At 48.7% G+C, this 25169-nt stretch overlaps 1 protein-coding gene across 1 annotated transcript; it reads left to right on the plus strand.

Moving 5' to 3' along the window:
- Nucleotides 1–136: 136 nt before the first annotated feature.
- On the plus strand, nt 137–24841 carry LOC138812203 (kunitz-type protease inhibitor 2-like). The gene is made up of 7 exons (XM_070000215.1): nt 137–520; nt 16793–16963; nt 20910–20966; nt 21958–22011; nt 22497–22658; nt 22911–22949; nt 24294–24841. The coding sequence occupies exons 1-7, from the start codon at nt 415–417 to the stop codon at nt 24458–24460; spliced, it is 756 nt and encodes a 251-aa protein (XP_069856316.1). The 5' UTR covers nt 137–414; the 3' UTR covers nt 24461–24841.
- Nucleotides 24842–25169: the final 328 nt, after the last annotated feature.

The raw sequence follows: 25169 nt of genomic DNA on the forward strand, positions 1-25169 counted from the left end.
CTACTGGAGTGCAGCTCTACGAAGCCACGCCCCCTTCTTCGCTCAAGGGGCGGGCCCAGGTGCGCGGCGGCACCGAGGAGCCACCACTCAGGTGCCGGCCTTCTGCGCGTGCGTCTTGCACGTCCCTCTTTGCCAGGTGCGCCCCGCCTCCGTGTCTGGTGTCCACCTTCTAGCCACTTCCAGGCGTCCGCCATTGGCTCGGGTGTCCCCTGAGCATTTGGAGGTGCGGTGCTTCTAGGCTGAGTGAAGTCGCCGAGTTGTCACTGAGAACTAGGGCCTGTCCGCGCACCGCCGCCCACTCTCTCCTCGAGCTCCGGGCCTCCAGCGCGCGTGCGCGGCCGGGGTCTTCCAGCACCTGCTCGCGCGAGACCCCAACGGCCGGCGTCCGACGCCTCCCGCGAGCGCAGCCGGGTCATGGCGCCGCTGTGGGGACCGCGGCGGGGCCGCGCGCTGCTCGCCCTGCTGGCCTCGCTGCTCCTCTCCGGGGCCGAGGCGGCCGACGGAGACCGAGGCATCCACGGTGAGGGCCCGGCGCGGTGCGGGGGGCGGACGTCAAGGGTGGGGTCGGTGCGGGGGAGAGTCGCAGGGGTGGAAAGGGGGCGGGGGGTCACCTTGGTGAGGGTCGGGAGCCCGGTCTGGGGAGGGAGCCTTTATAGGGGAGCCTTCGGGGAGGGGAAGGGGCCCCTGAGGGAAATTTCTAGGAGGAGAGACGAGGCGAGGGGTGTAGGCCCTGAAGGAATGGCGCAGGAAGGAAGTGGGGACTCTCCCTGCGTCCTCTTCTCGGCCGTGGAAAGTTCTGGGGCCTAAGAAAGCCCAGAGAAGCCAAGAAGCCCCGAAGGGTTGGGTTGGGGGGGGGACCTGATGGTGGCTTTAGCCTTTAGGGAAGAAGCCCCTCGAGTGCACCCCTGCATCCCCACCTCAGTGAATGCCTCCTGCGAAAAATGGACTCTGATCAGTGAGGTCTTTTTGAAGAAAGGAGAGGAAAAGCAGGTGGTGGGCGCGAGAGGCGTTTGCCAGGGCTCCAGGCGAGAGCACCCTTGGTGTGGGAAAAGAATTGTCTGGAACAGCTGGCTGGGCATCTTCCAGTGTTGTTCCAATCCTGGCTGCTCCAGACAAGAACAGCGGGTTTTGAAGAGGGCTCGCATTGATCATCTGTAGTCCTTGCTGCGTGGCCTTGTGGCTGCCACCGGGGCGATCCCACAGGGCCAGGTTTCTGCGTTCACAGCTTCCCCATCCCCCAGACACAGCGTACACTTAAAAGAGCTCTTGCTTCTACCATCAGTGGCTAAGAGATAAAGAAGTTACCAGGAGAGTGAAGATGAAGGGGGGGAGTACTTAGCTGAGGTGGTTGGAGGAGGGTGACACCTGATCCACCACTGTGAAGAATGGAAGCAGCTGTGCTTAGGCCTTGGGGATTGGTGGCCTGGGGGGAACTTAATGGAGCACAAATGGCTTGGAGGGCAGACAAGCTAGGTTGTGTTCTAGGGAAAAGGAAGGGGAGGGGGGAGAGAAAGCCCGCAGGAATTGAGCAGGGTGAGAGAGGCACAATGGGAGGTTGGAAAAGTGGGCAGGAGCATGCTGGCTGCGCTCTGTGTGCACAAAATAGGTTATAGGAAGATGTATGCGTCAGGTGGTTCCTTTTGGTAACTTTGGAAAATAGTTTGTGAAGGAGTGGGGGGTGGAGGAGGGGATGAATTGGGGCTAGGTGTCCTGGGCTCACACCAGCAATTCTAGCTACTCAGGAGGTTGAGCTCTGAGGATCTCAGTTCAAAGTCAGCCCAGTCAGGAAAGTCAGTGAGACTCTTATCTCCAATTAACTACCAGAAAACCGGAAGAGTCACTATGGCTTAAAGTGGTAGAATGCTAGCCTTGAGCAAAAAAGCTCAACATCACCAGGCCCCCCCCCAGTTCAATCCCCACAGCCGACCCTCCCCCTCCCCCCCCACACAAAATGAGTTGGGGAAGACAGGATTCAGTGGGGAGAGGCTCAGCTCTCCAGGACCTGAAATCAGAAATGCACTGGTGGTTCATGACCATAATCCTATCTACTCAAGGAGGCTGAGATCTGAGGATAGTGGTTCAGAGTTAACCTGGGCAGGGAAAGCTGTGAGAACCTTATATCTGATTAAGCAACACAAAAAAGCCAGAAGTAGAGCTGGGGCTCAAATAGTAGAGCCCAGGTTCTGAGTTCAAGTCCAGTAACAGCACACACATAAATAATAATAATAAGCAGGTGTTGCCATTACAATGTGAACTAGAATTCAGCCTTTCTGGACTTTTTCAGATGAAGTGATTATGTGCCTCTGGGTACCTGGCCTTTGGCTTGGTCAGATTAGGCTTCTCTGATCCCCTGTGTGTCCTTTAAGCTTGGTGTGTTGGTGACACTACAGGCCTTGTGGAGGGTCACACAGTAGTAACTGACAAGGCCAGGTCTAGTGACCAGAGGCTTTCTCTGTTCCCAGTGGCTCCAGCCGCCTGGACCTACTGACCTTTCTGAAGCACTGCTATCTGGTGGGGTGAACTACTGCCCTCACTTATCGGAGTGCTGTTTGTTTGAAAGCTTGAACTGCCTCATCCAAGGCAGGAGGCAGTTTTGATCCCCCCCCCCCCCCCGCCCCTCCATTGCGTTGGTTTTCCCACCAAACCAGGGTCATCTGCTGAGAGTGAAGTGTTTCTCCTGGCACCTGCAGCCACTCAATGCTGCCAAATGTGTGTGTGGTATGAGAACAAGGAGGAAGGAGTAATTAAGAAGTGATTATTGTGGCCAGCCATGGAACTCAGTCTTCATAGAGAACAGAGGGAGCTGAAGGACAGTGGAAAGGTGGTGGGGCCATCAGATGGTTGGCGCTGAAGTCCTGGAGGGAATGGACTGGGAAAATAGGATAGATAAAATATGACTATAGGGGCTGGGAAGGGGCTCAGTGGTAAAGTGCTTTGCCTTGCATGCATAAGCCCCTGGGTTCCATTCCTCAACACCACATAAACAGAAAAAAAGCCGGAAGTGGCGCTGTGGTTCAAGTAGTAGAGCACTAGCCTTGAGCTGAAGAGCTGAGGACAGTGCCCAGGCCCAGAGTTCAGGCCCACGACCAGATTACCCCCCCAAAAAAAAAGAAAAGATGTGTGTGTGTGTGTGTGTGTGTGTGTGTGTGTGTGTGTGTGTGTGTGTGTGTTTGATGAAATCGGCATTCTGAAGAGGTAACTGTTAATTGAGACCAGATCTAGGTGTGATTGTGGCTTTTGGAGAGGACCTGGAGGTTGGGGAAGGACATGGAGGCTGAGAAGGGCGAGGCTGGAGGATTCCCTGCGTGGGTGTGGAAATCACTAGCAGTGATGATGAGGGATGGGCTGAGAACCAGATAAGGAATGGAGGTGAGGCCCAGGGATCCTTGGGCCAGACACAGTGGGCAGAAACCTTCTGCTCTGATATAGTCCGCTGCTGGGGGTTTCGAGAATGGTCTGAAAGCTGAAGGGCCAGGTTCTGGTTAGAGAAAAGTGATGTGAGAGAGCAAAATAGATCTTTCCAAGAGCTTCTGAGGGGTGGGATAAGCAAGTCTGAGCAGCGTCCTGTGCTAAATTTGCTAATGGTGGTAACTTGAGTAGCGGAGGGCAGTAATCCTGAAGCCAGGTAAGCTAGCTAACTGGTCACTGGGGAATCTTCTACCCCCGCATGGTGTTTTTAAATGTTCCAGTCTGCGATGAAAATTGACTCCTTCTTGGAGGCCTCAAACCACTACAAGCCACTGCATGGTTTCTGGAGTTGTAGGGTTTTTTTAAATGTGAAAACTTCGGTGTTTGGCTTTGCCTGGAAATACAAAAATCTCAGAAACTAACTGGAATATCAGTCCAGGTTCCCACAGAGCTTAGCTCTTGGCTGGAGCCAAGAGCCTCCTTGTGCAAGTCCTGATCTCAGCCTCCTGAGCAGCTAGGATTACAGGCATGAGCCACCGGAGCCCAGCTTTACTTGCCTTTTTGGTGGATTACTGGGTTCTGGGCTGGAGTGCTCACTCACAGCTGGCATTCAACACATGAACCATGCCTCCCCATCTAGATTTTTGCTGATTAATTGGAGATAAGAGTCATTTGGAGTGGGGTACTACTAGTGGCTCCTGTCTGTAATCCTAGCTACTCAGGAGGCTGAAATTTGAGGATCTCTGTTAGAAGCCTGCCTGGGCAGGAAAATCTGTGAGATTTATCTTCAGTTAACCACCAGAAAGCTGGCAGTGGTGCAGTGCTAACAGAATGCTAGCCTTGAGAGAAAGAGCTCAGAGACAGTGCCCAGGCCCTGAGTTCAAGCCCCACAACTGACCCCCCTCCCCCCAAAAAAAAGAGTCATTTGGATTTATCTGGCTAGACTGACTTTGAGATATAATTCTCACATCTCAGCTTTCCTTAGCAGCTTGGATTCTGCTTCTAAATGAGCCTTTGGTTGTAGCCCCTCCTGAAGAATTATGCTTCATTTAATAAAAGAAAGTAGAAGTTGGGCATTGGTGACTCACAATTGTAATCCTAGCTACTCTGGAGGCTGAGATCTGAGGATCACAGTTTGAATTAATTAATCAGGAAGTAGGGCAAGAAGTAGAGCTATGACTTAATTGGTAGAGCACTTGCCTTGAGCAAAAGAAGCTCAAGGACAGCGCCCAGGCCTTGAGTTCAAGCCCTAGGATTGGCACAAAATAAATTTAAAAAACAATAAAGGGGGTAGATAACACCTAACAGCACTTACAAATGGTCTAATGACTATATGTGGGTTATTGCTGTATAGAAGGGAACAGTTCCATAGTAGGCAACTGCAGATAGGCATGACTTTTAAAATATTTCTTCCCAGGTGACAAATCCTCAGGTCTGGAGGGCTATGAGATATGCAGTTTTTGTTCGGCCCAGCTAATATTTTTCTTCAAAGTAGAACCTTGGAAGTTCCTTTAGATGTAGTTGGTCAGCTGTAGTTCCTGCTGCCAGTGGCTTTCACTGTGTCTACGGGAGTTAATGGTTACTTGACTTTTAGTTCTCTTCATAGTTCCTGGGAATTTCCACTGGAGCTGAGCCCAATATTGTTCATTCCAAAGCCTACTTGGGCCTGCAGAGGATATTCAGTTTCTAAAACCTCTGGCGTTTTTTCCCCCAGTCCTGAGGCTTGAACTCAGGGCCTGGACACTGTCGCTGAGCTTCTTTTGCTCTACCACTTGAGCCACAGCGCCACTTCTGGTTTTTTTCTGTTTATGTGCTCCTGAGTAATCAAACCCAGGACTTTGTGCACGCTAGACAAGCACTCTACCACTAAGCCAGTTTCCCAGCTGGGGTTAATTTTGCAGCAGACATCCAATTAGCCCTGGTGGTCACACCTATTCACAGATAAATGCTGAAGTTCCTCTGGAGTTCGTGGTCAGCTGGAAGGTTCCACTGGGTTGCAGTTTCCATAGTTCTTGGCTTCACAAAGGGATTGGGGGGCCTGGTCCTGCTTAAGACAAGGCAGTTTATTATTTAGTGCTAGTACTGCAGCACACACCAAAAAAAAAAAAATCAGGGCCTGGATTTTCTGCTCAAGGCTGGTGCTCTACCACTTGACTAACACTTTCACTTTAGGCTCTTTGCTGGTTTATTGGAGAAAACATGGCCTTTCCTGCCCCAGCTGGCTTTGAACAGAGAACCTCAGATTTCAGCCTCCTGAACAGCGAGGTTTACAGGCATGAGCCCCTGGCACCTAGCCTGGAAACTACTTTAGAAATAAGGGCAAGAATGTAGATGTTTTGCAAACAAATGTTTAAGGTGGATCTACAATGATTTTATTTTTTGGTGTACTGGAGAGCAAATGGACCCAGGACCTCATGTCTTAGGCAAGTACTCTACTACACTTGAATTCTCAGGATCTGTTGTTTAAAGTCTACTGTATATTCTTTTTTTTTTTTTTTTTTTTTGGGTCGGTCGTGGGGCTTGAACTCTGGGCCTGGGCACTGTCCCTCAGCTCTTCAGCTCAAGGCTAGCACTCTACCACTTGAGCCACAGTGCCACTTCCGGCTTTTATCTTTTTGCTTATGTGGTGCTGAAGAATCAAACCCAGGGCCTCAGGCATGCAAGGCAAGCGCTCTACCACTGAGCCACCTTCCCAGCCCTACTGTATATTCTTAAAGAGATGAAAGAAACAGCTATTAAAGTAGATTGTGACTTTTCAAAGGGTCACTCTATAAATAGATTAATAAATGGGATTAAAATGTCATGAGACAATTAGGAAAAGCATCTCTAAATTGACAAAAGGGCTGAGGCCCTCTTCAAGGGAAAAGTCCATGAGTTTACATCAGAAAATAAATGATGCTGGTGCCCGGTGACTCATGCTGTTAATCCTAGCTGCTCAGGAGGCTGAGATCTGAGGATCACAGTTTAGAACCAGCTTGGACAGGAAAGTCTTTGAAACTCTAACCTCCAGTTAATCACAGCAAAAACCAGAAGTAGCCCGGCATTGGTGGCTCAAGTGATAGATAACTAGCCTTGTGCCAAAAAAGCTCAGGGACAGTGCTCTGGCCCTGAGTTCAAGCCCCAGGACTTGCAAAAATAAATAATTAAACTTAAGTAAGTGGTCCTTAATTAACACAGGTTAACAAATGCTGTGAATTACTAGTTTCCTTCCAAGATTTGTATGTTTGTTTCAGTAGCTCCAGCTGGCCTGGACTTTCTATGTAGCCCAGGCTGGCCTGGAACTCCTGCCAAGTTATTCTGATGGGCTGTATAAGTCCAGCTATGTATGTAGGTAATGGAAGAATTTATGCTCCAAGGACTGGGAAGGTGGGCTGTATAAGTCCAGCTATGTATGTAGGTAATGGAAGAATTTATGCTCCAAGGGCTGGGAAGGTGGCTCAGTGGTAGAGCACTTGCCTTGCATGCCTGAGGCCCTGGGTTTGATTCCTCAGCACCACATAAGCAAAGAGAAAAAAGCCGGAAGTGGCACTGTGGCTCAAGTGGTGGAGTGCTAGCCTTGAGCTGAAGAGCTGAGGGACAGTGCCCAGGCGCAGAGTTCAGGCCCATGACCGGACCCCCCCCCCAAAAAAAAAAATTTATGCTCCTGCTTTTGTGATAAATATGAAGTGTCAGGGGGTAGGTGTGGTGGTGTGTACTGGACTGATGGTTTATGAAATGTAAACTTGTACATCTAAACACCTTTATCCAAAGTGTCAGAATTTGATATCTAAAACACTAAGATTTTATGACTCTTGTAATTTAAGTTGGATTTGTCATTGTAAATCTTCTTTCCTCATAAATACATAGAGCTTACTCTAAAAGTTTCTGAATTTGTGCTGTTAATGACAACTTCCAGATACCAAACGTAGAATGACAAGTAATAACTTTCTGTACTATTAACAAAGAATTCACAATACAAGTATTTAGATACCCAGAGTAGATGGGTTTACATATCACCATAAAACAAGGCTGATCCTAAAGTATAGAGCATAGCCAGGTGCCAGTGGCTCACACCTGTAATCCTAGCTACTCAGGAGGCTGAGATCTGAGGATTGAGGTTTAAAGCCAGCCCAGGCAGGAAAGTCCCTGAAATTCTTATCTCCAGTAAACCACCAGAAAACCAGAAGTGGTACTGTGGCTCAAGTGGTAGAACACTCACCTTGAACTGAAGAGCTGAGGGGCAGTGCCCAGGCCCAGAGTCCACCACCAACAACAAAAAGTATAGAGCAATTGCTCTATACTTCTGCCTGTGTAATTCAAACAGCTTTTCTAGCAAATGTTGTAGGAGGACTTGAGCCCAGGACATAATTCAGTCTCGAAAACTAAAATAGAGCAAATATAGCCTTGATAAACTCTCTGGTACTGGTATCTCTTCATGGACACAAAGCCTAAGATCTCACTTCTTAGGCAAAAGACTTAAGTTCATATGGGGAACTGTTCCTTCCCACCCACCTTGTCACTCTCTCCTTTTCCTGTGCCCAGTGTGCATGTTCACTGCTGGCTTACCCTAAGGGAAGGTTGTGGACCAGGTCACGGGAGGCACTGTAGGAAGACCACGGGATGGAGGATGCTTGGGTTGGTATGGTTCTCTGATTGGCTAGAGGTGGTTCTTTTGGCTTTCTCTGTTGTCTGTGAGTTATGTTTAGTTGGACTTAAATGTATCAGTGTTTATTTATGTGTGTGTATGTGCATGTGCACCAGTACTAGAGACTGAACTTAGGGACTTGTGCTGTCTTAGCTTTTTCACTCATGGCTAGTGTTGTACCACTTCAGCCATGCCCCCACTTTTGACCTTTAGCTGATTATTTGGAGGTAAGAGTTTATGGATTTTCCTTCCCAGCCTGTCTTTGAACCTGGAACCTTCTATCTCAGCCTCCTGAGTAGCTAGGATTATGGCATGAACCACTATTGCCTCGCATGATTATAATATTTTATCTTGTGTACTTTTGTTTTAGTCTCAGTTGCAAATCCTGGGAGGACAAGGGCCCCGTCCCCATTCAGTGTACTCGGCTTACCCTAGATAGTTAAAATCTACGCTACCTCAAATCCCAGTATAACAGTTAAGAAGTTTTCCGCTCAGATATTATGGGTGCACACTGTAATCCCAGCTACTTTGGAAGCAAAAGCAGGAGGATCTCATGTTTGAGGTCAGCCTGGGCTAGAGATTGAGACTCAAACAGAAAAGAAAACAAAAAGACAGCCAGGTGCTGGTGGCTTACACCTGTAATCCTAGTTACTCAGGAGGCTGAGATCTGATGATCAGGGTTCAAACCAGCCCAGGCAGGAAAGTCTGTGAGACTCTTATTGCCAATTAATCACCAGAAAAACATAAGTGGTTCTGTGGCTCAAATGGTAGAATGCTAGCCTTGAGCTGAAGAGCTCATGGACAGTATCCAGGCCCAGAGTCCAAGTCCCACGACCAACAAAACAAAAAACAAAAAAAAAGAACTTTGGTCCCCACCCATATAAAAACCCCTGTTGAGCCAGGCTCTGGTGACTCACACACGTAATCCTACCTACTCAGGAGGCTGAGATCTGAGGATCACAGTTCAAAAGCAGCCCAAGCTGGGTGCCAGTGGCTCACACCTGTAATCCTAGCTACTCAAGAGGCTGAGATCTGAGGACTGCGGTTCAAAGCCAGCTCAGGCAGGAAAGTCCATGAGACCCTTATCACCAATTAAGCACCAGAAAACCAGAAGTAGTGCTGTGGCTCAAGTGGTAGAGCACTAGCCTTGAGATGAAGAGCTGAGGGACAGCTCCCAGGCCTAGAGGTCAAGCCCCATGACTGACCAAAAAAAACAAAACAACAACAACAAAAAAAAAAAACGGAGCCCAGACGGGCAAGTCCATGAGACTCATCTCCAATGAACCACAGAAAACCAGAAGTAACACTATGACTCAAAGTGGTAGAGCGCTAGCCTTGAGTGTTTTTAAAAGCTCAGGGACAGTGCCCAGGCATGTTGTAGCTCAGTGCTTGTCTGGTAGTAGAGTCATGTATGTGTCTAAATTAAAATTCTTAGAAAGAGCTGAGTGCCAGTGGCTTATGCCTGTAATCCCAGCTACTCATGAGGCTCAGATCAAGGTTTGGAAGTCAGCTGGGGTAGGAATCTACAAGAGTCCCATCTGCCTTTAACTAGCAAAATGTTGGACTGGTGGTATGACTCAAGTAGTAGAGCATCAGAAATGAGCAAAAAGGGTAAGATGGTACCAACACCAAAAAATAAGCATAAATAGGGGCTGGGAATGTGGCTAAATGGTAGGTAGAATGCTTGCCTAGCATGCAAGAAATCCTAGGTTTGATTCCTCCATACCACATCAACAGAAAAGGCCGAAAATGGTACTAGGCTTGAGCAAAAGAAGCTCAGGGACAGTGCTCAGGCCCCGAGTTCAAGCCCCAGGACTGGTAAGTAAAAAAACAAAAAAACCCATAAATATAAGCCATTGTTTCCCTTATTATTATTCATGGTATTAGATATTTTTCTCTACCAGCACATGCATAAAAATTGCGTATTTCAAATAGCTCCAAATATTCCCTTAAGTGGGTGCCTCTGGTTATTTTGCCAGCAAAAAGAAAAAGAAGCTGGGTGCCGGTGGCTCACACCTGTAATCCTGGCTACTCAGGAGGCTGAGATCTGAGGATTGCAGTTCAAAGCCAGCCTGGGCAGGAAAGTCGGTGAAACTCTTATCTCCAATAAACCACCAGAAAACCGCAAGTGGTGCTGTAGCTCAAGTGGTAGAGCTCTAGCCTTGAGCTGAAGAGCTGAGGGACAGCACTCAGGCCCAGAGTTCAAGCCCCATGACCGACCAAAAAGAAAAAGCCATCATGGTGAATTATTGACTGTTGTCTGTGAACTTAACTATCAAGCACTTTTGTGGGTATAATAGTAATTGCTCCCTATTCTTTGTAACTTGAATTAAATAACTACAGACATTTTTTGGTATGTGTATGGCACTGAGGATACCTTTAGCCACTCCTACTTTTCAGGCTAAAATATGATTTTTCAAGTCTCTGAGGATATTTGCCCTCAACTATAGGTGGTTTGATGAGAGGGATGGAGTTATTCTTAGCAGGGAATTGGTGCACAGCAGCGTTTTTTTGCCCAAGGATACACCTGAGGATAGAGGAGTTGGCTGCTAGAAGGGGGTGGGTGAGCATGGCAGTCCACATCATAGTCTCTGACCCCACACAAGAGAGGAGCCAAGTTCCAGGATGGAAGATTGGAACAGCATTCTTCCTTTTTTACTTTTTTTTTTTTTTTTTTGCCAGTCCTGGGGCTTGAACTCTGGGCCTGGGCACTGTCCCTCAGCTCTTCAGCTCAAGGTGAGCGCTCTACCACTTGAGCCACAGCACCACTTCTGGTTTTCTGGTGGTTTACTGAAGATACAGACTTTCCTCCTTGGGCTGGCTTTGAACTGCAATCCTTAGATCTCAGCTTCCCATGTAGCTAGGATTACAGGTGTGAGCCACCAGCACCCAGAATCTCTGAGCTCTTTTGCTTGGGACTAGCACTCTACCACTTAAACCACTGCGCCACTTCAGCTTTTTCTGTTTTTGTGGTGCTGAGGAATCGAACCTAGGGTTTCATGCATGCTAGGCAAGCATTCTACCACTAAGCCACACACCTAGCCTCTAAAAATTTTCTCTAAAGGAGGAATTGGCAGACTAGCATATAGTGCCGCCTGCATGTGGCCCCCTGAGCTAGAAATATGAAGGTTTATGATCAAAATCCAAAGAAGAATATTTTGACAGGAAGATTAGAGGAAATGAAGTTTTAGTGTCCATAAATAGTTTCATGGACACGCAGCCATGGTCACACAGTTCTTCATGCTGTGGTGACAGAAGAATGGAGACCATGCGCCTTACCCTGCAAGCTTCGGTGCAGGCCATTTTCCACACACATAATTTCACTTAAGCTCTGGTTCCCTGTCAGTCACCATGCACGCATGCAAGCACAATCCATTAGCTGTAAGTACTGCAGACTTGAGCTTCCAGACAGCTCCCCACCTGCAGGGCTGGGTAATTTTACTCCTGTCTGCCCCTCAGGTCATGGACTCAGTAGAGCCTGAAATGGCGACCTCCTTGTCCCTACCATAAACTTATGTGACAGCACAAAAATGAGTAATGCGGGAACTGGCCAGAGCCGGACCAAAATGAAGCCCAGGGAAAGTGTGGTAGCCTGGTAATGTGCTCCTGCCCAGTGCTACCAGTGGAGGAAGAGGCGCTGGCTATGGTGCAGGGGAACTCTTGTCACCCTTCCCAGAAACCAGGAAGGTGCTGTGGCACCTGGTGACATCTCAGGGCAAGTAATGCCAGCAGGAACCTCAATGGGAAAGCAGCTCAGAACTTGTTGGAGAGAGAGGTTAAGAGCCTAGGCTGGCTGCTTAGGACAGCTGCTGGAAGCCCTTCCAGCCCAGTAAGGGGAGGCATCAGAGGGGGCTCACATTGAGCGGTGATAAAAGGGCCATGAGAACTGCAAAGAAATGATTAAACACATAACTTCTCAATATTGCTCTGGTCTTAACTGGAAGTGTGCTAAATGAATACTTTCTTTACATTTAAAACCAACAAGCTTTGTTTTTAGAAATAATCTTGCCAACCCAGACTGGTCTCCAACTTGAGATCCTCCTGCCTGTCTCTGAATTACAGGCCTTACCCATACTAGACTAGTGCTCTTGAGCACTTGAGCATTGCCCCCAGGAGAAGTAGTAAATGAATACAAGGCATCTTAGTCAATGTCACCCCTTTCAGAAAGTCCCATCTTGCTTTTGAGACAAGGTCTCTATGTAGCTCATATTGGACTCTTAACTCACAATTCTTCAATCTTCTTCCACCTGGTACCTGTAATCCAGGCAAAAAGTTCTTGCAATCCCATCTCAAGAGGAAAAGCTGCAGGGTTGGGAAGGTGGCTCAGTGGTAGAGTGCTTTCCTTGCATCACAAGGCCTTGGGTTCGATTCCTCAGCACCACATAAGCAGAAAAAGCCAGAAGTGGTGCTATGGCTCAAGTAGTAGAGTGCTAGTCTTGAGCTGAAGAGCTGAGGGACAGCGCCCAGGCCAAGAGTTCAGGCCTCACGACCAACCAAAAAAAAAAAAAAAAAAAGGAAAAGCTGGGTGTTGTGTTGTGCTCCTACCATCTCAGATGAGGAAGCATAATTAGGATTATGGTCCAGGTTGGCCTGAGCAAAAATTGAGACCTTATTTTTAAAAATAGCGCAAAAAGGGCTTAGAAATGTGGCTCAGGTGGTAGAGTAGCTGCTTAGCAAGTATGGACTCTGAGTTCAAACCCTAGCAGTGCTTTTTAAAAAATGTAGCCGGGTGCTGGTGGCTCACACCTATAATCCTAGCTACTCAGGAGGCTGAGATACAAGGATTGTGGTTCAGAGCCAGCCTGGGAACAGAAGTCTGTAAGACTCTTCTCTCCAGTTAACTTCCAGAAAACCTATGGCTCAGAGTGGTCTAGAGAGCTAGCCTTGAGTGAAAGAGCTCAGGAATAGCACCCAGGCCCTGAGTTCAAGCCCCATGACTGATGACCAAAAAAAAAAAAAAGTAGGTAGCTCTATGGTAAGAGCACTTGATTAGCAGGTATAGGGTTCCATCTCCTATACCACTCACTGTAAGCATAACTTGCAGCCAGGTGCTGGTGGCTCACACCTGTAATCCTAGCTATTTCTGGAGGCTGAGATCTGAGGATCACAGTTCCAAGCCAGCTCAGGCAAGAAAGTCCATGAGACTCTTATCTCCAGCTAACCACTAGAAAACTGGAAATGGCACTGTGGCTCAAGTGGTAGAGTGCTCATCTTGAGCTGAAGAGCTGAGGGCAGCGCCCAGGCCCAGAGTTCAAGCCCCATGATTGACCAAAAAAAAAAAAGAACCAGAAAAATTAACTTTCAAAATAGGCACAGATGCCATTATGCATTTTTAGAGAATAATTTTTTGCTGTCTAAAACCCATAAAGCAGGCAGAGCCTGAAGTTTGTCTATTACCCTTGTTAGAAGGTGACTGCAGATCTGTCATTACAGCTGGTAGTGTAAGGAAGAGCTGGTTGTTAAACCTCCAGTGACCCAAGAACTCGAGAAACCTGTTGACCACGCCCACAGACCCCTGGGTTCACAATGTCAGTTCAAATACCTGCCTGGATTTTGTACCGTAGGTTCATATTTCAGATAATGGGCGCTTTTAACCATTTCTGGTCCATTTTTTCTTAACTCATTTGAAAGTGAATATTTTTTTTTTTTTGGGTCTGGTCGTGGGGCCTGAACTCTGGGCCTGGGTGCTGTCCCTCAGCTCTTCAGCTCAAGGCTAGCGCTCTACCACTTGAGCCACAGCACCACTTCCGGCTTTTTTTTTCTTTTTGCTTATGTGGTGCTGAGGAATCGAACCCAGGGCCTCGAGCATGCAAGGCAAGCGCTCTACCACTGAGCCACCTTCCCAGCCCTGAAAGTGAATATTTTGAGGGTGGGAATGTGGCTCAGTGGTAGAGTGCTTGCCTAACACGCATGAAGCCCTGGGTTCGATTCCTTAGTACCACATAAACAGAAAAAGCTGGAAATGGCACTGTGGCTCAAGTGATAGAGCGCTAGCCTTGAGGTGAAGAGCTAAGGGGCAGTGCTCAGGCCCAGAGTTCAGACCCCACGACCAACAAAAACGAAAGAAAAAGCTGGAAATGGCAGTGTAGCTCAAGTGGTAAGAGTGTTAGCCTTAAGCAAAAAAAGCTCAAGGAAGGACAGTACCCAGGCCCTGAGTTCAAGCCGCAGGACTAGCAACAGAAAGAATGAAAGGAAGGAAGGAAGAAAGTAAATGCATTGGAATTTCAGCATTTTTCTGGGTTATCTGTGTTTTGAAAGTGCATAGGTTGTTCTTAGTTTTGTATCTTGGCATTTGTGAACATAGGAATGGGATTGAAGTGTGGGGGTGGGGAGAGCGCATGGGTGGAAGAGAGAACTGTTATTGTTTGGTTGTTGTTTGTGATTGCTATGAAGACCAACAATGACAGAAAAGTACTTGACACTTAGCTTTCAGGAGCAGTCACCTTATCATTTAGTAATAGAAGTACCATTAAAGAATAATTTCCTGAAGGCATGTCCAGCCAGATTCCCTAGCTGTAGCTTTGGGTCTGTTGTGGTCAACTAACCTGTCCTGGAAGTGTGAGGGAAAACAGTCATTGCAGAGTGGTGAAGAGGGTGGCCTCAGGCAGTGGTAGAGACTCAGGAATGGTTTGGCTTTAGAAAACTCAGTTTTGTGGCTTTTCCTACTGTCTGCCTGTTGATGTAGATTTTTCTTACCTTCTGAAGGTCCTGGTATTGGCTCCAAAGTTCCCTGAAAGGTCAGGTGGCTTCATATACTAGCCCTGCTGTTTGCCTGGTTTTAGTCACCCCAAGCCTGGATGGTGGCTGCTTACTTTGTGACCATTAGAAGTGATGTGCACCTTAGACCTCGTGTCACTCTTGAAGGAGGTAGGAAGTGAGAGGTTAGGAAATAAGCAAATATTTACATTTTTATCTCAATCTGCCCTCATTTTTTTTCTTTTTTTCTTCTTCTTTTTGTTTTTGTTTTTTGGTTGGTCATGGGGCTTGAACTCAGGACTGGGCACTATCCCTGAGCTCTTTTGCTCAGCTAGCACTCTGCCACTTTGAGCCACAGTGCCATTTCAGATTTTCTGGTGATTCATTGGAGAAAAGAGTCTCACGGGGACTTTACTGCATTGCTGGCTTTGAACTACGATCATCAGATTGAAGTCTTCTGAGTAGCTAGGATTATAGGCATGAGCCACGGTGCCTGGTATTTTTTCGTTTGTTTGTTTTGTTTTGTTTTACCAATCTTGGGGCTTAAACTCAGGGCTTGGGCACTGTCCCTGAGCTTCTTTTGCTCAGGTGCTCAAGGCCCTCTACCACGTTAGCCACAGTGCCACTTCTGGCTTTTTCCGTTTATATGGTGGTGAGGAATTGAACCCAGGGCTTCATGCATGCTAAGCAAGCACTCTACCACTAAGCCACATTCCCAGCCCCCAGTGAGAACAATTTATGACCCTTGTGTGCCATCTTGCCCATACATACTGTCACTGACAGTGAAGTTCTCTTTTACCTAGCAGCTTTAAAGAAGCTGCTTGAACCTAAGCTGTGAAGCTAGTGTGAGACAAATCCTAGCAGATGTGAGCAGCTGTCTGTACAGAATGCTCTCCCAGGCAGGCCCAATAGGACCTGAGGCTGGGGTGCCAGCACTTTAATCTTGGCAGAGCATGGGATGAGGGTGGGGCTGTCACTGTTCCAGCCCTTCCTTCCTGGATCCGGAGGGTCCTGTCCATCTTGTCTCTCCATTAGGTTGATTAGCAGTGCTGCCTTCAGCTGTAGATGGCTTAGCTTAGACCAGACCCCACCCCCAGCAGTTTGTTTACTCTGGGCCTGCTTGATCCTATGTTTTGTGGCCTTTGGCACATTGTCAAAAAATTCCTGGCACAGGTGTATGCCACCTGGTTCTGGTTGATGTTTTTCTGGGCAAAACATGCCCTGTATATTTTATTTACTTATTTATTTTTAAAGACAGGGTCTCATTATGTTGCTCAGGCTAACTTTGAACTCCTGTTGTCAGATGGTCCTCCTGTCTCCTACTCTAGTACCTAGGAATATGGCAAGGGCCACTGTACCTGGCCCTTACTATTTTTTAAAAATTTGTTTACCATAAAATCTTATTTTAAATATACTTCTCTTTAAACATTTTACAGAATTGTCACAACAGTGCAATTTTAGAACATTGACATCATTCCCCAGACTCCTGTGTCCATTTGCAATTACTTTCCAGCCCCATTGTCAGCCCCAGGTGTCCACTCACCCACTTCCTGTCTCAGGTGATGAATGATTTCATCCTTGTGAAACACTCAGACAAGGAATGCTCTAACTACATGAAAGCTTCCTGCTTCAGAATGTCTCTCCTTCTCCCCTCTCCTTTATCCTCCTCTCCTCTCTTATCTTCTTCCCTCTCTTCTCTTTCTCTTCCTTCTTCCCCTTCAGTCATTTGAGACAGCGCTACATAGGCTGGCCTTGAACTCTTCTCATTCTCTGACTTTGCTCTTCAGCGTGCTGGAATACATGAATGCACCACTCTGCTCCGCAGGATGTACAGAATGCCTTCTCTGCTGTGCTGCTTATTGGTGTATGTGGAGTGCATAGGTTATTGTGTATAGTGTAATTGTGTATTGTGTATTGTGTATAGTAGTAATCTTGTGTAGTAGTTTTGAGAAATACCTAATTTCATCCCCATTGCCAACAAAAACACAAATCTACCCTTCATGTCCAATATTATTCCCAGTCAATGACATAAACATAGCCAATGGCTTCTGCTTTGTCTTTCAGACTCTTGCCTGGTCACCAAGGTGGTGGGGAGGTGCCGGGCCTCTATCCCCAGGTGGTGGTACAATGTCACTGACAGGTCCTGCCACCCATTTGTGTATGGAGGCTGTGAGGGCAATGACAATAATTTCCTGAGCAAGGAGGAGTGTCTTGAGAAATGTGCTGGCATCACAGGTAAGATGGTGGTCTGGGAAGAAGTTTGTTTATAGGGATGTTGTTGCCACTTGTACTGGTTCCTTACAGGGAAAGTAAGGGGATTCGGAAGCAGACTGAATGGGTTCAGTGTGCAGGTCCTGATGGCCACACAGTGCTTTAACAGCATGTCCGCAGGAGGATGGAAACACCATCTCTTCTAACCTTTCCCCTCCTTGAACACTGGTAAGCACGGATGCCTCACCAGCCTGGCCCAGGAAACCATGATATCCTGATCCACTCACACAGGCAGCCCTGTTCCTGGGTTCTTTGTACCCAGAGGTATAATAGGACAGATGAAGTGAAAAGCTCTCAAAGTTACAAGTTAGCTCTATAGGTGGCTCAGTTGTTAGAGTGCTAGCCAGTGAGCAAAAGCATTAGACTGAGTTCAAGTCTCAAGTCTTAGACACCCCGTCCCCCTTCTCCCCCCCTCCAACACACACACAAAAAGAAGAGTTACCCCTGGACCATGTGCACTGGAATCCATGCTTCTCCAGCCCTGGCCTGTGAGGAATTGTGTTGTCACATTGATGTTGATATGTGGGGACACAGTACCATTGGCAGACACCAGCATGGATAGGAAAAAGGGAAGAAGAGAATGTTGACTCGGGCTGGGAAGGTGGCGCAATGGTAGAACGCTTGCCTCGCATGCATGAGGTCCTGGGTTCAATTCCTCAGCACCAAAAGCTAGAAGTGGTGCTGTGGCTCAAGTGGTAGAGTGCTAGCCTTGAGCTGAAGAGCTGAGGGACAGTGCCCAGGCCCAGAGTTCAAGCCCCACGACCAACAACAAAAAGAAAAAGAAAAAATGTTGACTCCTACAGCCTTAAAGTTTAAATAAAATCTGAAGATACAGCAGTGTGCGGCGCCGCCCCCCCCCCCTCCCGTGACACAGCCAGGAAGAGGCAGGGAGGCACTGGCTCTCAGGCAGTCCTTAGCATTGGACTCTCTGCAGCTTTTCTGTTTTTGTGTTTTGAACCTAGGGCCTTGTGGGTTGTACCTGAGCTAATACTCCCCCAGCCTTCATGCAACTTGTCTTGATAATTTTTTTGGGGGGTGTCATGCATGCACTGGTACTGGGGCTGGAACTCAGGGCCTACCTGCTGTTAGTCATGGGGCTTGAACTCTGGGCTTGGGCGCCCTCCCTGATGAGCTCTGCAGCTGAAGGCAAGCATTTTACCACTTGAGCCACAGCACCACTTCCAAGTTTTCTAGTGGTTAATTGGAGATAAGAGTCTCACAAAGCTGGGCGCCAGTGGCTCACGCCTGTAGTCCTAGATACTCAGGAGGCTGAGATCTGAGGATCACTGTTCTAAGCCAGCCCGGGCAGGAAAGTCCATGAGACTCTTATCTCCAATAAACCACTAGAAAACTAGAAGTGGTGCTGTAGCTCAAGTGGTAGAGCACTAGCCTTGAGCTAAAGAGCTGAGGGACAGGGCTCAGGCCCAGAGATCAAGCCCCACGACCAACAACAACACAAAAAAGAGTCTCATGGACTTTCCTGCCTGGGCTGGCTTTGACCCGCAATCCTCAGATTTTGGCCTCCTGAGTCACTACGATTATACGTGTGAGCCACAATCCGGCATTTCTTTTCTTTTCTTTTCTTCTAATTTGGTGATAAATCCTGCCTCTGTGCTGGTTAGAGGTGTGTGTTGACTGTCTGTTCACCCCCCTGGCTTTACACTCTGCAGTGATCACATGAGCTCATTTAAGTTGTGTATAAAGAAAGGACGATAGCCACCTCCCAGTGGCCTCAGGTCTACAGCACAGTGGTCACAAGAGGCTGGCAGTCACCCAATGTCTGAAGGCGCAGTCTGCCTGTCCTTTGCAAGAGTTTGAAGAGCTGAGAGGCAGCTATGACTTAGTATAGGCCAGCCCTTCACCTTTGGGTAACAACTGGTATTAATGTCAGGAGATGGCAACTGAAGAAAACACCACTTGTGTTTCGTGTGTGTGTGTGTGTGTGTGTGTGTGTGTGCGTGCGTGTGTGTGTGTGTGTGTGTGTGTGTTGTGGCACTGAGCACTGTCCCTCAGCTGTTCAGTTCACGGCTAGTGCTCTACCACTTGAGCCACAGTGCCACTTTCAGTTTTCTGGTGGTTTGTTGGAGATAAAGAGTCTCACAGACTTTCCTGCCCAGGCTGGCTTTGAACCATGATCCTCAGATCTCAGTCTCCTGAGTAGCTAGGATTACAGGTGTGAGCCACTGGCACCCAGCTCACTTTTGTTTCTTCTCATCAACTATGAGCAGCTTTACTCTGCTCTCTCATCCTCCCAGGAAGAGGGTTGAAGTGTTGAGGAAAGGAGCATGAGACAGTGGACCTAAGGCGGGTTCTGCATCTCCCAGGAGGTGGGCCAGAGTGCAGCCCAGCCACAAAAGCTGGGCAGCTCTTTTGTGGGTGTGGGCATTCACCGGAGCCTGGGGGAGAGAAGAAGGTGCCTGAGCTCTTCGTCCCTGCAGCTTGTCGCACAGCATATTCTTTTCTAGACAGACAAGCTCTCCTGTGGGAGGAGGACGCTGGCTTATTAATTTGTAATGAGAACTGGAACCACCCAGGGGACCAGCCACATCCCTGTGCCTCCACCGTAGGCCATGTGGGCCAACTTCCTAGCCAGATTGCTGGGGGTTGATTGGTGGAGATGGGAGAGCTGGTTGGTGAAGTTCCTATTGAATGACATCAGGTCAGGTCAGTCCAGCCCAGGACCTCTGCACAAGGCCTCCTGGGACTCCCTCGGAGCTGCCCTCTCTGCCCACCCCTTTAGCTCGTGGAGATCAAATATGCATCCTGCGTTGGGGTTGGTGGCAGGTGACTTAATTACTCAGGAGCTGGGGAAGAGGACAGGAGGCTCCCTTAAACCCAGGAGTTTGAGGCCAGCCTGGGCAGCATAGGGAAACCCTGCCTCAAATGAAATTTAAAAAAAGAAACACAAATACTACATGAAACTGAAGATTATAAGCTTTGTTTTTATTACTACACAATGTACCTTGATCAGACTTACGCTGTCCCTCAGCTCTTCAGCTCAAGGTTAGCACTCTACCACTTGAGCCACAGCGCCATTTCTGGCTTTTTTCTGCTGATGTGGTGCCGAGGAATCGAACCTAGGGCCTTATGCATGCAAGGCAAGCACTCTATCACTGAGCCACCTTCCCAGCCCCCCTTCCCCTTTTTAAAATTCATATGCTTTTAAAATTTTATAACAAGGTCTTACTATATTGCCAAGACTGTTCTCAAACTTGTGGGTTCAAAGTAATCCTATCTCAGCGTTTCTAGTAGCAGGAACTATGGAATGTGCCGCCATGCCCAGTGCCATTTCAACCATTTTAAGTGTATTCAGAGATACTAGGTACTTTTACACTGTTGTGTTATTCTTTAACATTTGTTAATAAGTCAATACAATTAAACATGATTCGGCCCTGGAAACCCTCTGGCTTAAATAATAATTCCCAAGCCAGGTGCCAGTAGCTACTGCCTGTAATCCTAGCTACTCAGGAGGCTGAGATCTGAGGATCAAGGTTTGAAGCCAGCACAGGCAGGAAAGTCCATGAGACTCATCTCCAATAAACTGCCCTGAAAAAAGCTAGAAGTGGAGCTGTGGCTCAAGTCATAGAGCCTTGAGTAAAAGAAGCTCAGGGGCAGTGCCCAGGCCTTGAATTGAAGCCCCAGGACTGACACCCCCCCAAAAAAAAAATTCCCTGCAGCTAACTTCAAGTTGAATCCTCAGATATGGTCTTAGTTAATCTCTGTTCCTCATTTCCATGTAGAAGTAGGCTTGTGGTCCCCGTGTGTGCTCAAGTTCTCACAGAAAGGAGAAATGGGAGTTGGTGGAAAGGCACACAGGACCCACCCTGACCAACCTGTCTGCTAGTTTTGTCCTCCAGGCAGCCCTGGAGGACACTGTGTCACTCACTATGTGTCCCCCTTGTCCTTGCAGAGAATGTTGTCAGCCATGCCGCCAGCAGAAATGGAGCAGAATCCCCTGTCCCAAGTGGTAGGTTCTTCCAAAGACCCAGGGTGGAATGAAGGAAGTATAAAAGCTGTCTCGCTTCTGCTGGCTCAGAATGGGTAAACAATGGGCAGCTGACTTCTGGCTCCAGAGTTCTGGCACAGGGGAGCCTTTTCCCTGTCCAGCTGGCAGGAGCGGCTCCAACTTTGGCAGTGCCACCTGCTGCCTCAGCCCCTTGTTGCATGGCTCTCCATTGTTACCTATTGTCCTTGTCTTGTGGTCTCCCTCTCTCTGCTAAATTCTGCCCTGCCACCCTTCCTGTCACCTCAGTCCTTGATCTCGAGCTTTGTGTTAGCTTGCTTTGTAGTGCTCACAGCAGCTGCCCCGCTCCTTCTTTATGCTTAAGGGACTCTGCGGCAGGAGCCTGGGTGAGTGCACCCTGAGCCAGGCCCAGCAGAGACCCTGCCCTGCCTTGCCTTGCCTTGCCTTGCCCTGCCCTGCCCTGCCCTGCCTGGAGGGAGGGACTCCACCCTACCTCCCTCAGGGGCCAAGTGGACCCTGGTGGCCAGTGCCAACACTCTGGTTGTAGTCTAGGCCCACCTACTCTGATAGCAGGGCTCTTCTGGGAATTCATTGGCTGCCAGGGGTTGGCTGACTTGCAGATTGCCAGAGTTATAGCTACTTTCTGGTTTACTATGCCAGGAATCCAGGTCCCATGTGCACTCTTGCTAGCCTGTCCAAGGTCATCAGAGCCCTGGGGCCTTGGCATGGTAACTGACTGTGGTTTCATACTGGAGAGAACTGTCCCAGTGTCAGTGAGTACAGGCAAGAGCAACTTGTGATCACACTGAAAATGGCGGGGTGGCTCCCAGTTAACGCATGAGGTTGCAGGAGACTGGCCTTGGGGTTACTAGAGGCCATGGGGCCAGGGAGGGGCTGGACACCCCCCCCCAAGTCACCCTGTATCCCTCTGTGGGCCCTGCAAGGACATGTCCAGTGTCTGTCGCTGTTCCTGACACCGGTATTTATGTTTCAGTTCCCAGAAGACAGGATTCCAGTGACCTTTCCGAGGATAGTTTCAACTATGAAGGTAGAACTTTTAAAAACGTGGGTTTTTGTGTTTTGTGTTTTTTTGTTTTTTTACCAGGTGGGGTATTTAGAGCTGGCTTCCCAGGTGCTTGCTGTCTGGGCTTGGGATTGTTACGACAGGCCTCAGTGGGTGTTAGGAAGCTTACTGCCAGTGGAGAAGACTCCAGTCAGGCAGCCTAGTATGTGATTCCTGATTTACCCTGGCTCACGTCTCCACAGCTGTGGGCAAGTTGCTGCCACAAGGCCTCGTGGATCTATAGATGAAGCAAGAGTTCTGGGATGGGTCTCACAGGGGCTCAGTCAGGACCTGGAACAGGCTGAACAGTATAGTCCCCAGATTGCAGTCATGGCTGCCCAGAAGTGCCTGGAACTGTGGGGCAGGCAAATGGGGGGGGAAGTGGATCTCTGTGGACCACAGCCCACTGCTCCATCTCCTGTAGGAGCTGCTAATTGCTGCTTATCAGGCTCTCTTGCTCTTGTTCCCAGAATACTGTGCAGCCAAGGCTTTCACAGGGCCCTGCCGGGCTGCCTTCCCGCGCTGGTACTTTGATTCTGAGAAGAATTCCTGTGATAAGTTCATCTATGGCGGTTGTCGGGGCAACAAGAACAGCTACCTCTCCCAGGAGGCCTGTATGCAGCACTGCTTTGGTGAGTGTGTGACCCTGAACCCCACAACCCTAAACCCTTTTCCATCCCTTAGAACCAGAGCCTGACTGATGCTGTCCTGTGGGCCCCAGCAGTGGACAAGGCCTCGGAGCCCCTGGAAAGCCTGTAATGCAGTCTGTCAGGAAAAAGGAAAAATTTCTGCGAAGGCCTCAAGGATTAGGGAGACTCTGAAGGGGCCCAGCAGTGGGGAGGACCATGGGCAGACCTCTTAAGGAGGAATGTGTTTTCTTCCAGGCAAACAGATGTATCCTGTCCTGACCCCCGGCAGCAAAGGTAAGTAACTTCTTACCCCTCTTCCCATATGCCCATTGTCTGCCATCTTTGACTCAGCTCTATTCAGGCATGTTTTCTGCAGGCCCGTGTTGTCTTTATCTTTAAGTATAAGTGGCTTTGTGGTGGAGAATGGCAACAGCTTGCAACATTGGTAGATGACTGTCCAACCACTACCCCGGGTGTCACCCTGTACTTGGGTTAGGAGGTGTGAGTCAAGCATTCCCCCAAGTCTCGCCTAGGCCGGGTGTGGCTGGAAACAGGCCCTCCTCGGGAGGCCTGTGGACCTGGGTGCCTGGGCCTGAGGCTGGCCTGAGTGGAGGGAACTTTACTGCTGTGGGGTATAGAGTTGGTCAGGGTTGGCAGAAAGTTGAAGCCTAGGCCCCAAGCAGTGCGGCCTGAGGAGGCTGTTTCCTCCCATTGGTATTTCTGAGCCTGAGTCCTGCCTTACTGGTTTGGCTTCTTCTTGACCTGTTCTTCTGCCTAGGAGCTAATACCTGGCCTTGCAAGTCTGCCTTGTTCTAGAAGCTGGAACTTGGCTTCCTAGGCTGGGGGTGGAGCTGGCCAGAGAATAGCCCCAGTGCTGGGCTGAGATGTGAAGTGTGGAGGAGGGGAGCCAGGTGCCTTTACAGGAAAGTCACAGGACTCAGGAAGAAAGCACCCTAACTGACCAGTGGGATCACTGGGGACAATTAAGGCACCAGGGTCCCTCACTCCACCCTGACTTCATCCATTCTCTGTTGCTGGATACTGTGCCTTTGGGGTTTTATGTTTCTACCCCACTCCCACAAAGTCAGCATTTTGCACCTGTGTTTGGTTGGCCTGGAACTCCCGTACAGGGCTTTTGTGAGAGATCATTGGAGTATGAGTATGCATGTTTTTTTGTTTTTGTTTTTTTATTTCTTGGTGCCAGTCCTGGGGCCTGAACTCAGGGCCTAAGCACTATCCCTAAGCTTCTTTTGCTCAAGGCTAGTGCTCTACCACTTGAGCCACAGCTCCATTTCTGGCTTTTTAGTGGTTAATTGGAGCTAAGAGTTTCACAGACTTTCCTGCTCAGGCTGGCTTTAAACTGTCCTTAGTTCTTAGCCTCCTAGGTAGCTAGGATTCCAGGTGTGAGCTGCTGGTGCCCAGCTGTTTGTGTCTGTTCTGTGTGTGTATATATATGTGTGTGTGTGTGTGTGTGTGTGCATGTATATGGAACTGGACTTTGAACTCAAGGCCCCAGGTTCTCTTATAAGGCTTTTTTGCTCAAGGCTAGTGTTCTACTACTTGATCATGCTTCTACTTCCCTGCTGGCCCTCTGTGGCTGTGTGCTTCCTCCTCTCACCTATCTCCTCTCATCCTCAGCTGTGGTTCTGGTGGGACTGTTTGTGATGGTCCTGATCGTTCTCCTGGGAGCTTCTGTGGTCTGCCTGATCCGGCTGGCGAGAAGAAGGCAGGAGCAAGCACTTCAAGCTGTCTGGAGCACTGCAGATGACAAGGAGCAGCTGGTGAAGAACACATATGTCCTGTGACGGCTTTGCTACCAGAATGGGGTGGGTGGGCGGGGACCGTGTGCTTTTAAATAGAGTGATTTCTAGTAACTGTGAGATCATTAGGGCTTTGCTGCATGTTACCCAGGTGGGCAGGCCAGCAGAGAAGGCACCTGCCACTCCTGGTGGCTCTGCTGGAAGCTGATTCACCACCTTGGTGGCTGCTGGCCTCCAGGTGCAGAGCCCCAGAGTCTCCTTTCTCATCCCAGCAGTCGTCGCCATAATTTTCCCTTGTTCATTTGTTTAAGTTGTGTTGTGTTTTGTTTTTTAAAGTAGAAACAAGGATTTTTTTAAATTAGGATACTGAAAGAAGAGAGCTATAAGTTTAATTAAAAAAAAAAAGGTCCTTTTCTTTTAAACTAACTTCTAGCATGTGGTTTCTGTTTCCCTGGTACTAATTTATACTCTAGCAAGATTATCTCAGGACACCATGTAGTGAGCGGCCCCTTCTGACTCAGGCCCAGGAGAAGCATCCTCTGCATCTTCACAGTGTAACTGTGCCAAGCAGCGCTCAGCCTTGCCATCTGGTGTACACCCAACAGACCTTTATTGCCTTCCATTGCATCTCCTGCATGCCCGTGCTAATAGGAGCTCCAGGGTAGGCTTAGCCCTTCTGTCCATCTGTGAATGTTCCGTTCCCTTCCAGAGGCTGAACTTCTATATGCCATTGGGGTCAGATGGCAGCCCCAAC

This window comes from Dipodomys merriami, unplaced genomic scaffold (assembly GCF_024711535.1).
Source record: "Dipodomys merriami isolate MVZ:Mamm:240054 unplaced genomic scaffold, mDipMer1.0.p SCAF_106, whole genome shotgun sequence".
Lineage (NCBI taxonomy): Eukaryota > Metazoa > Chordata > Mammalia > Rodentia > Heteromyidae > Dipodomys > Dipodomys merriami.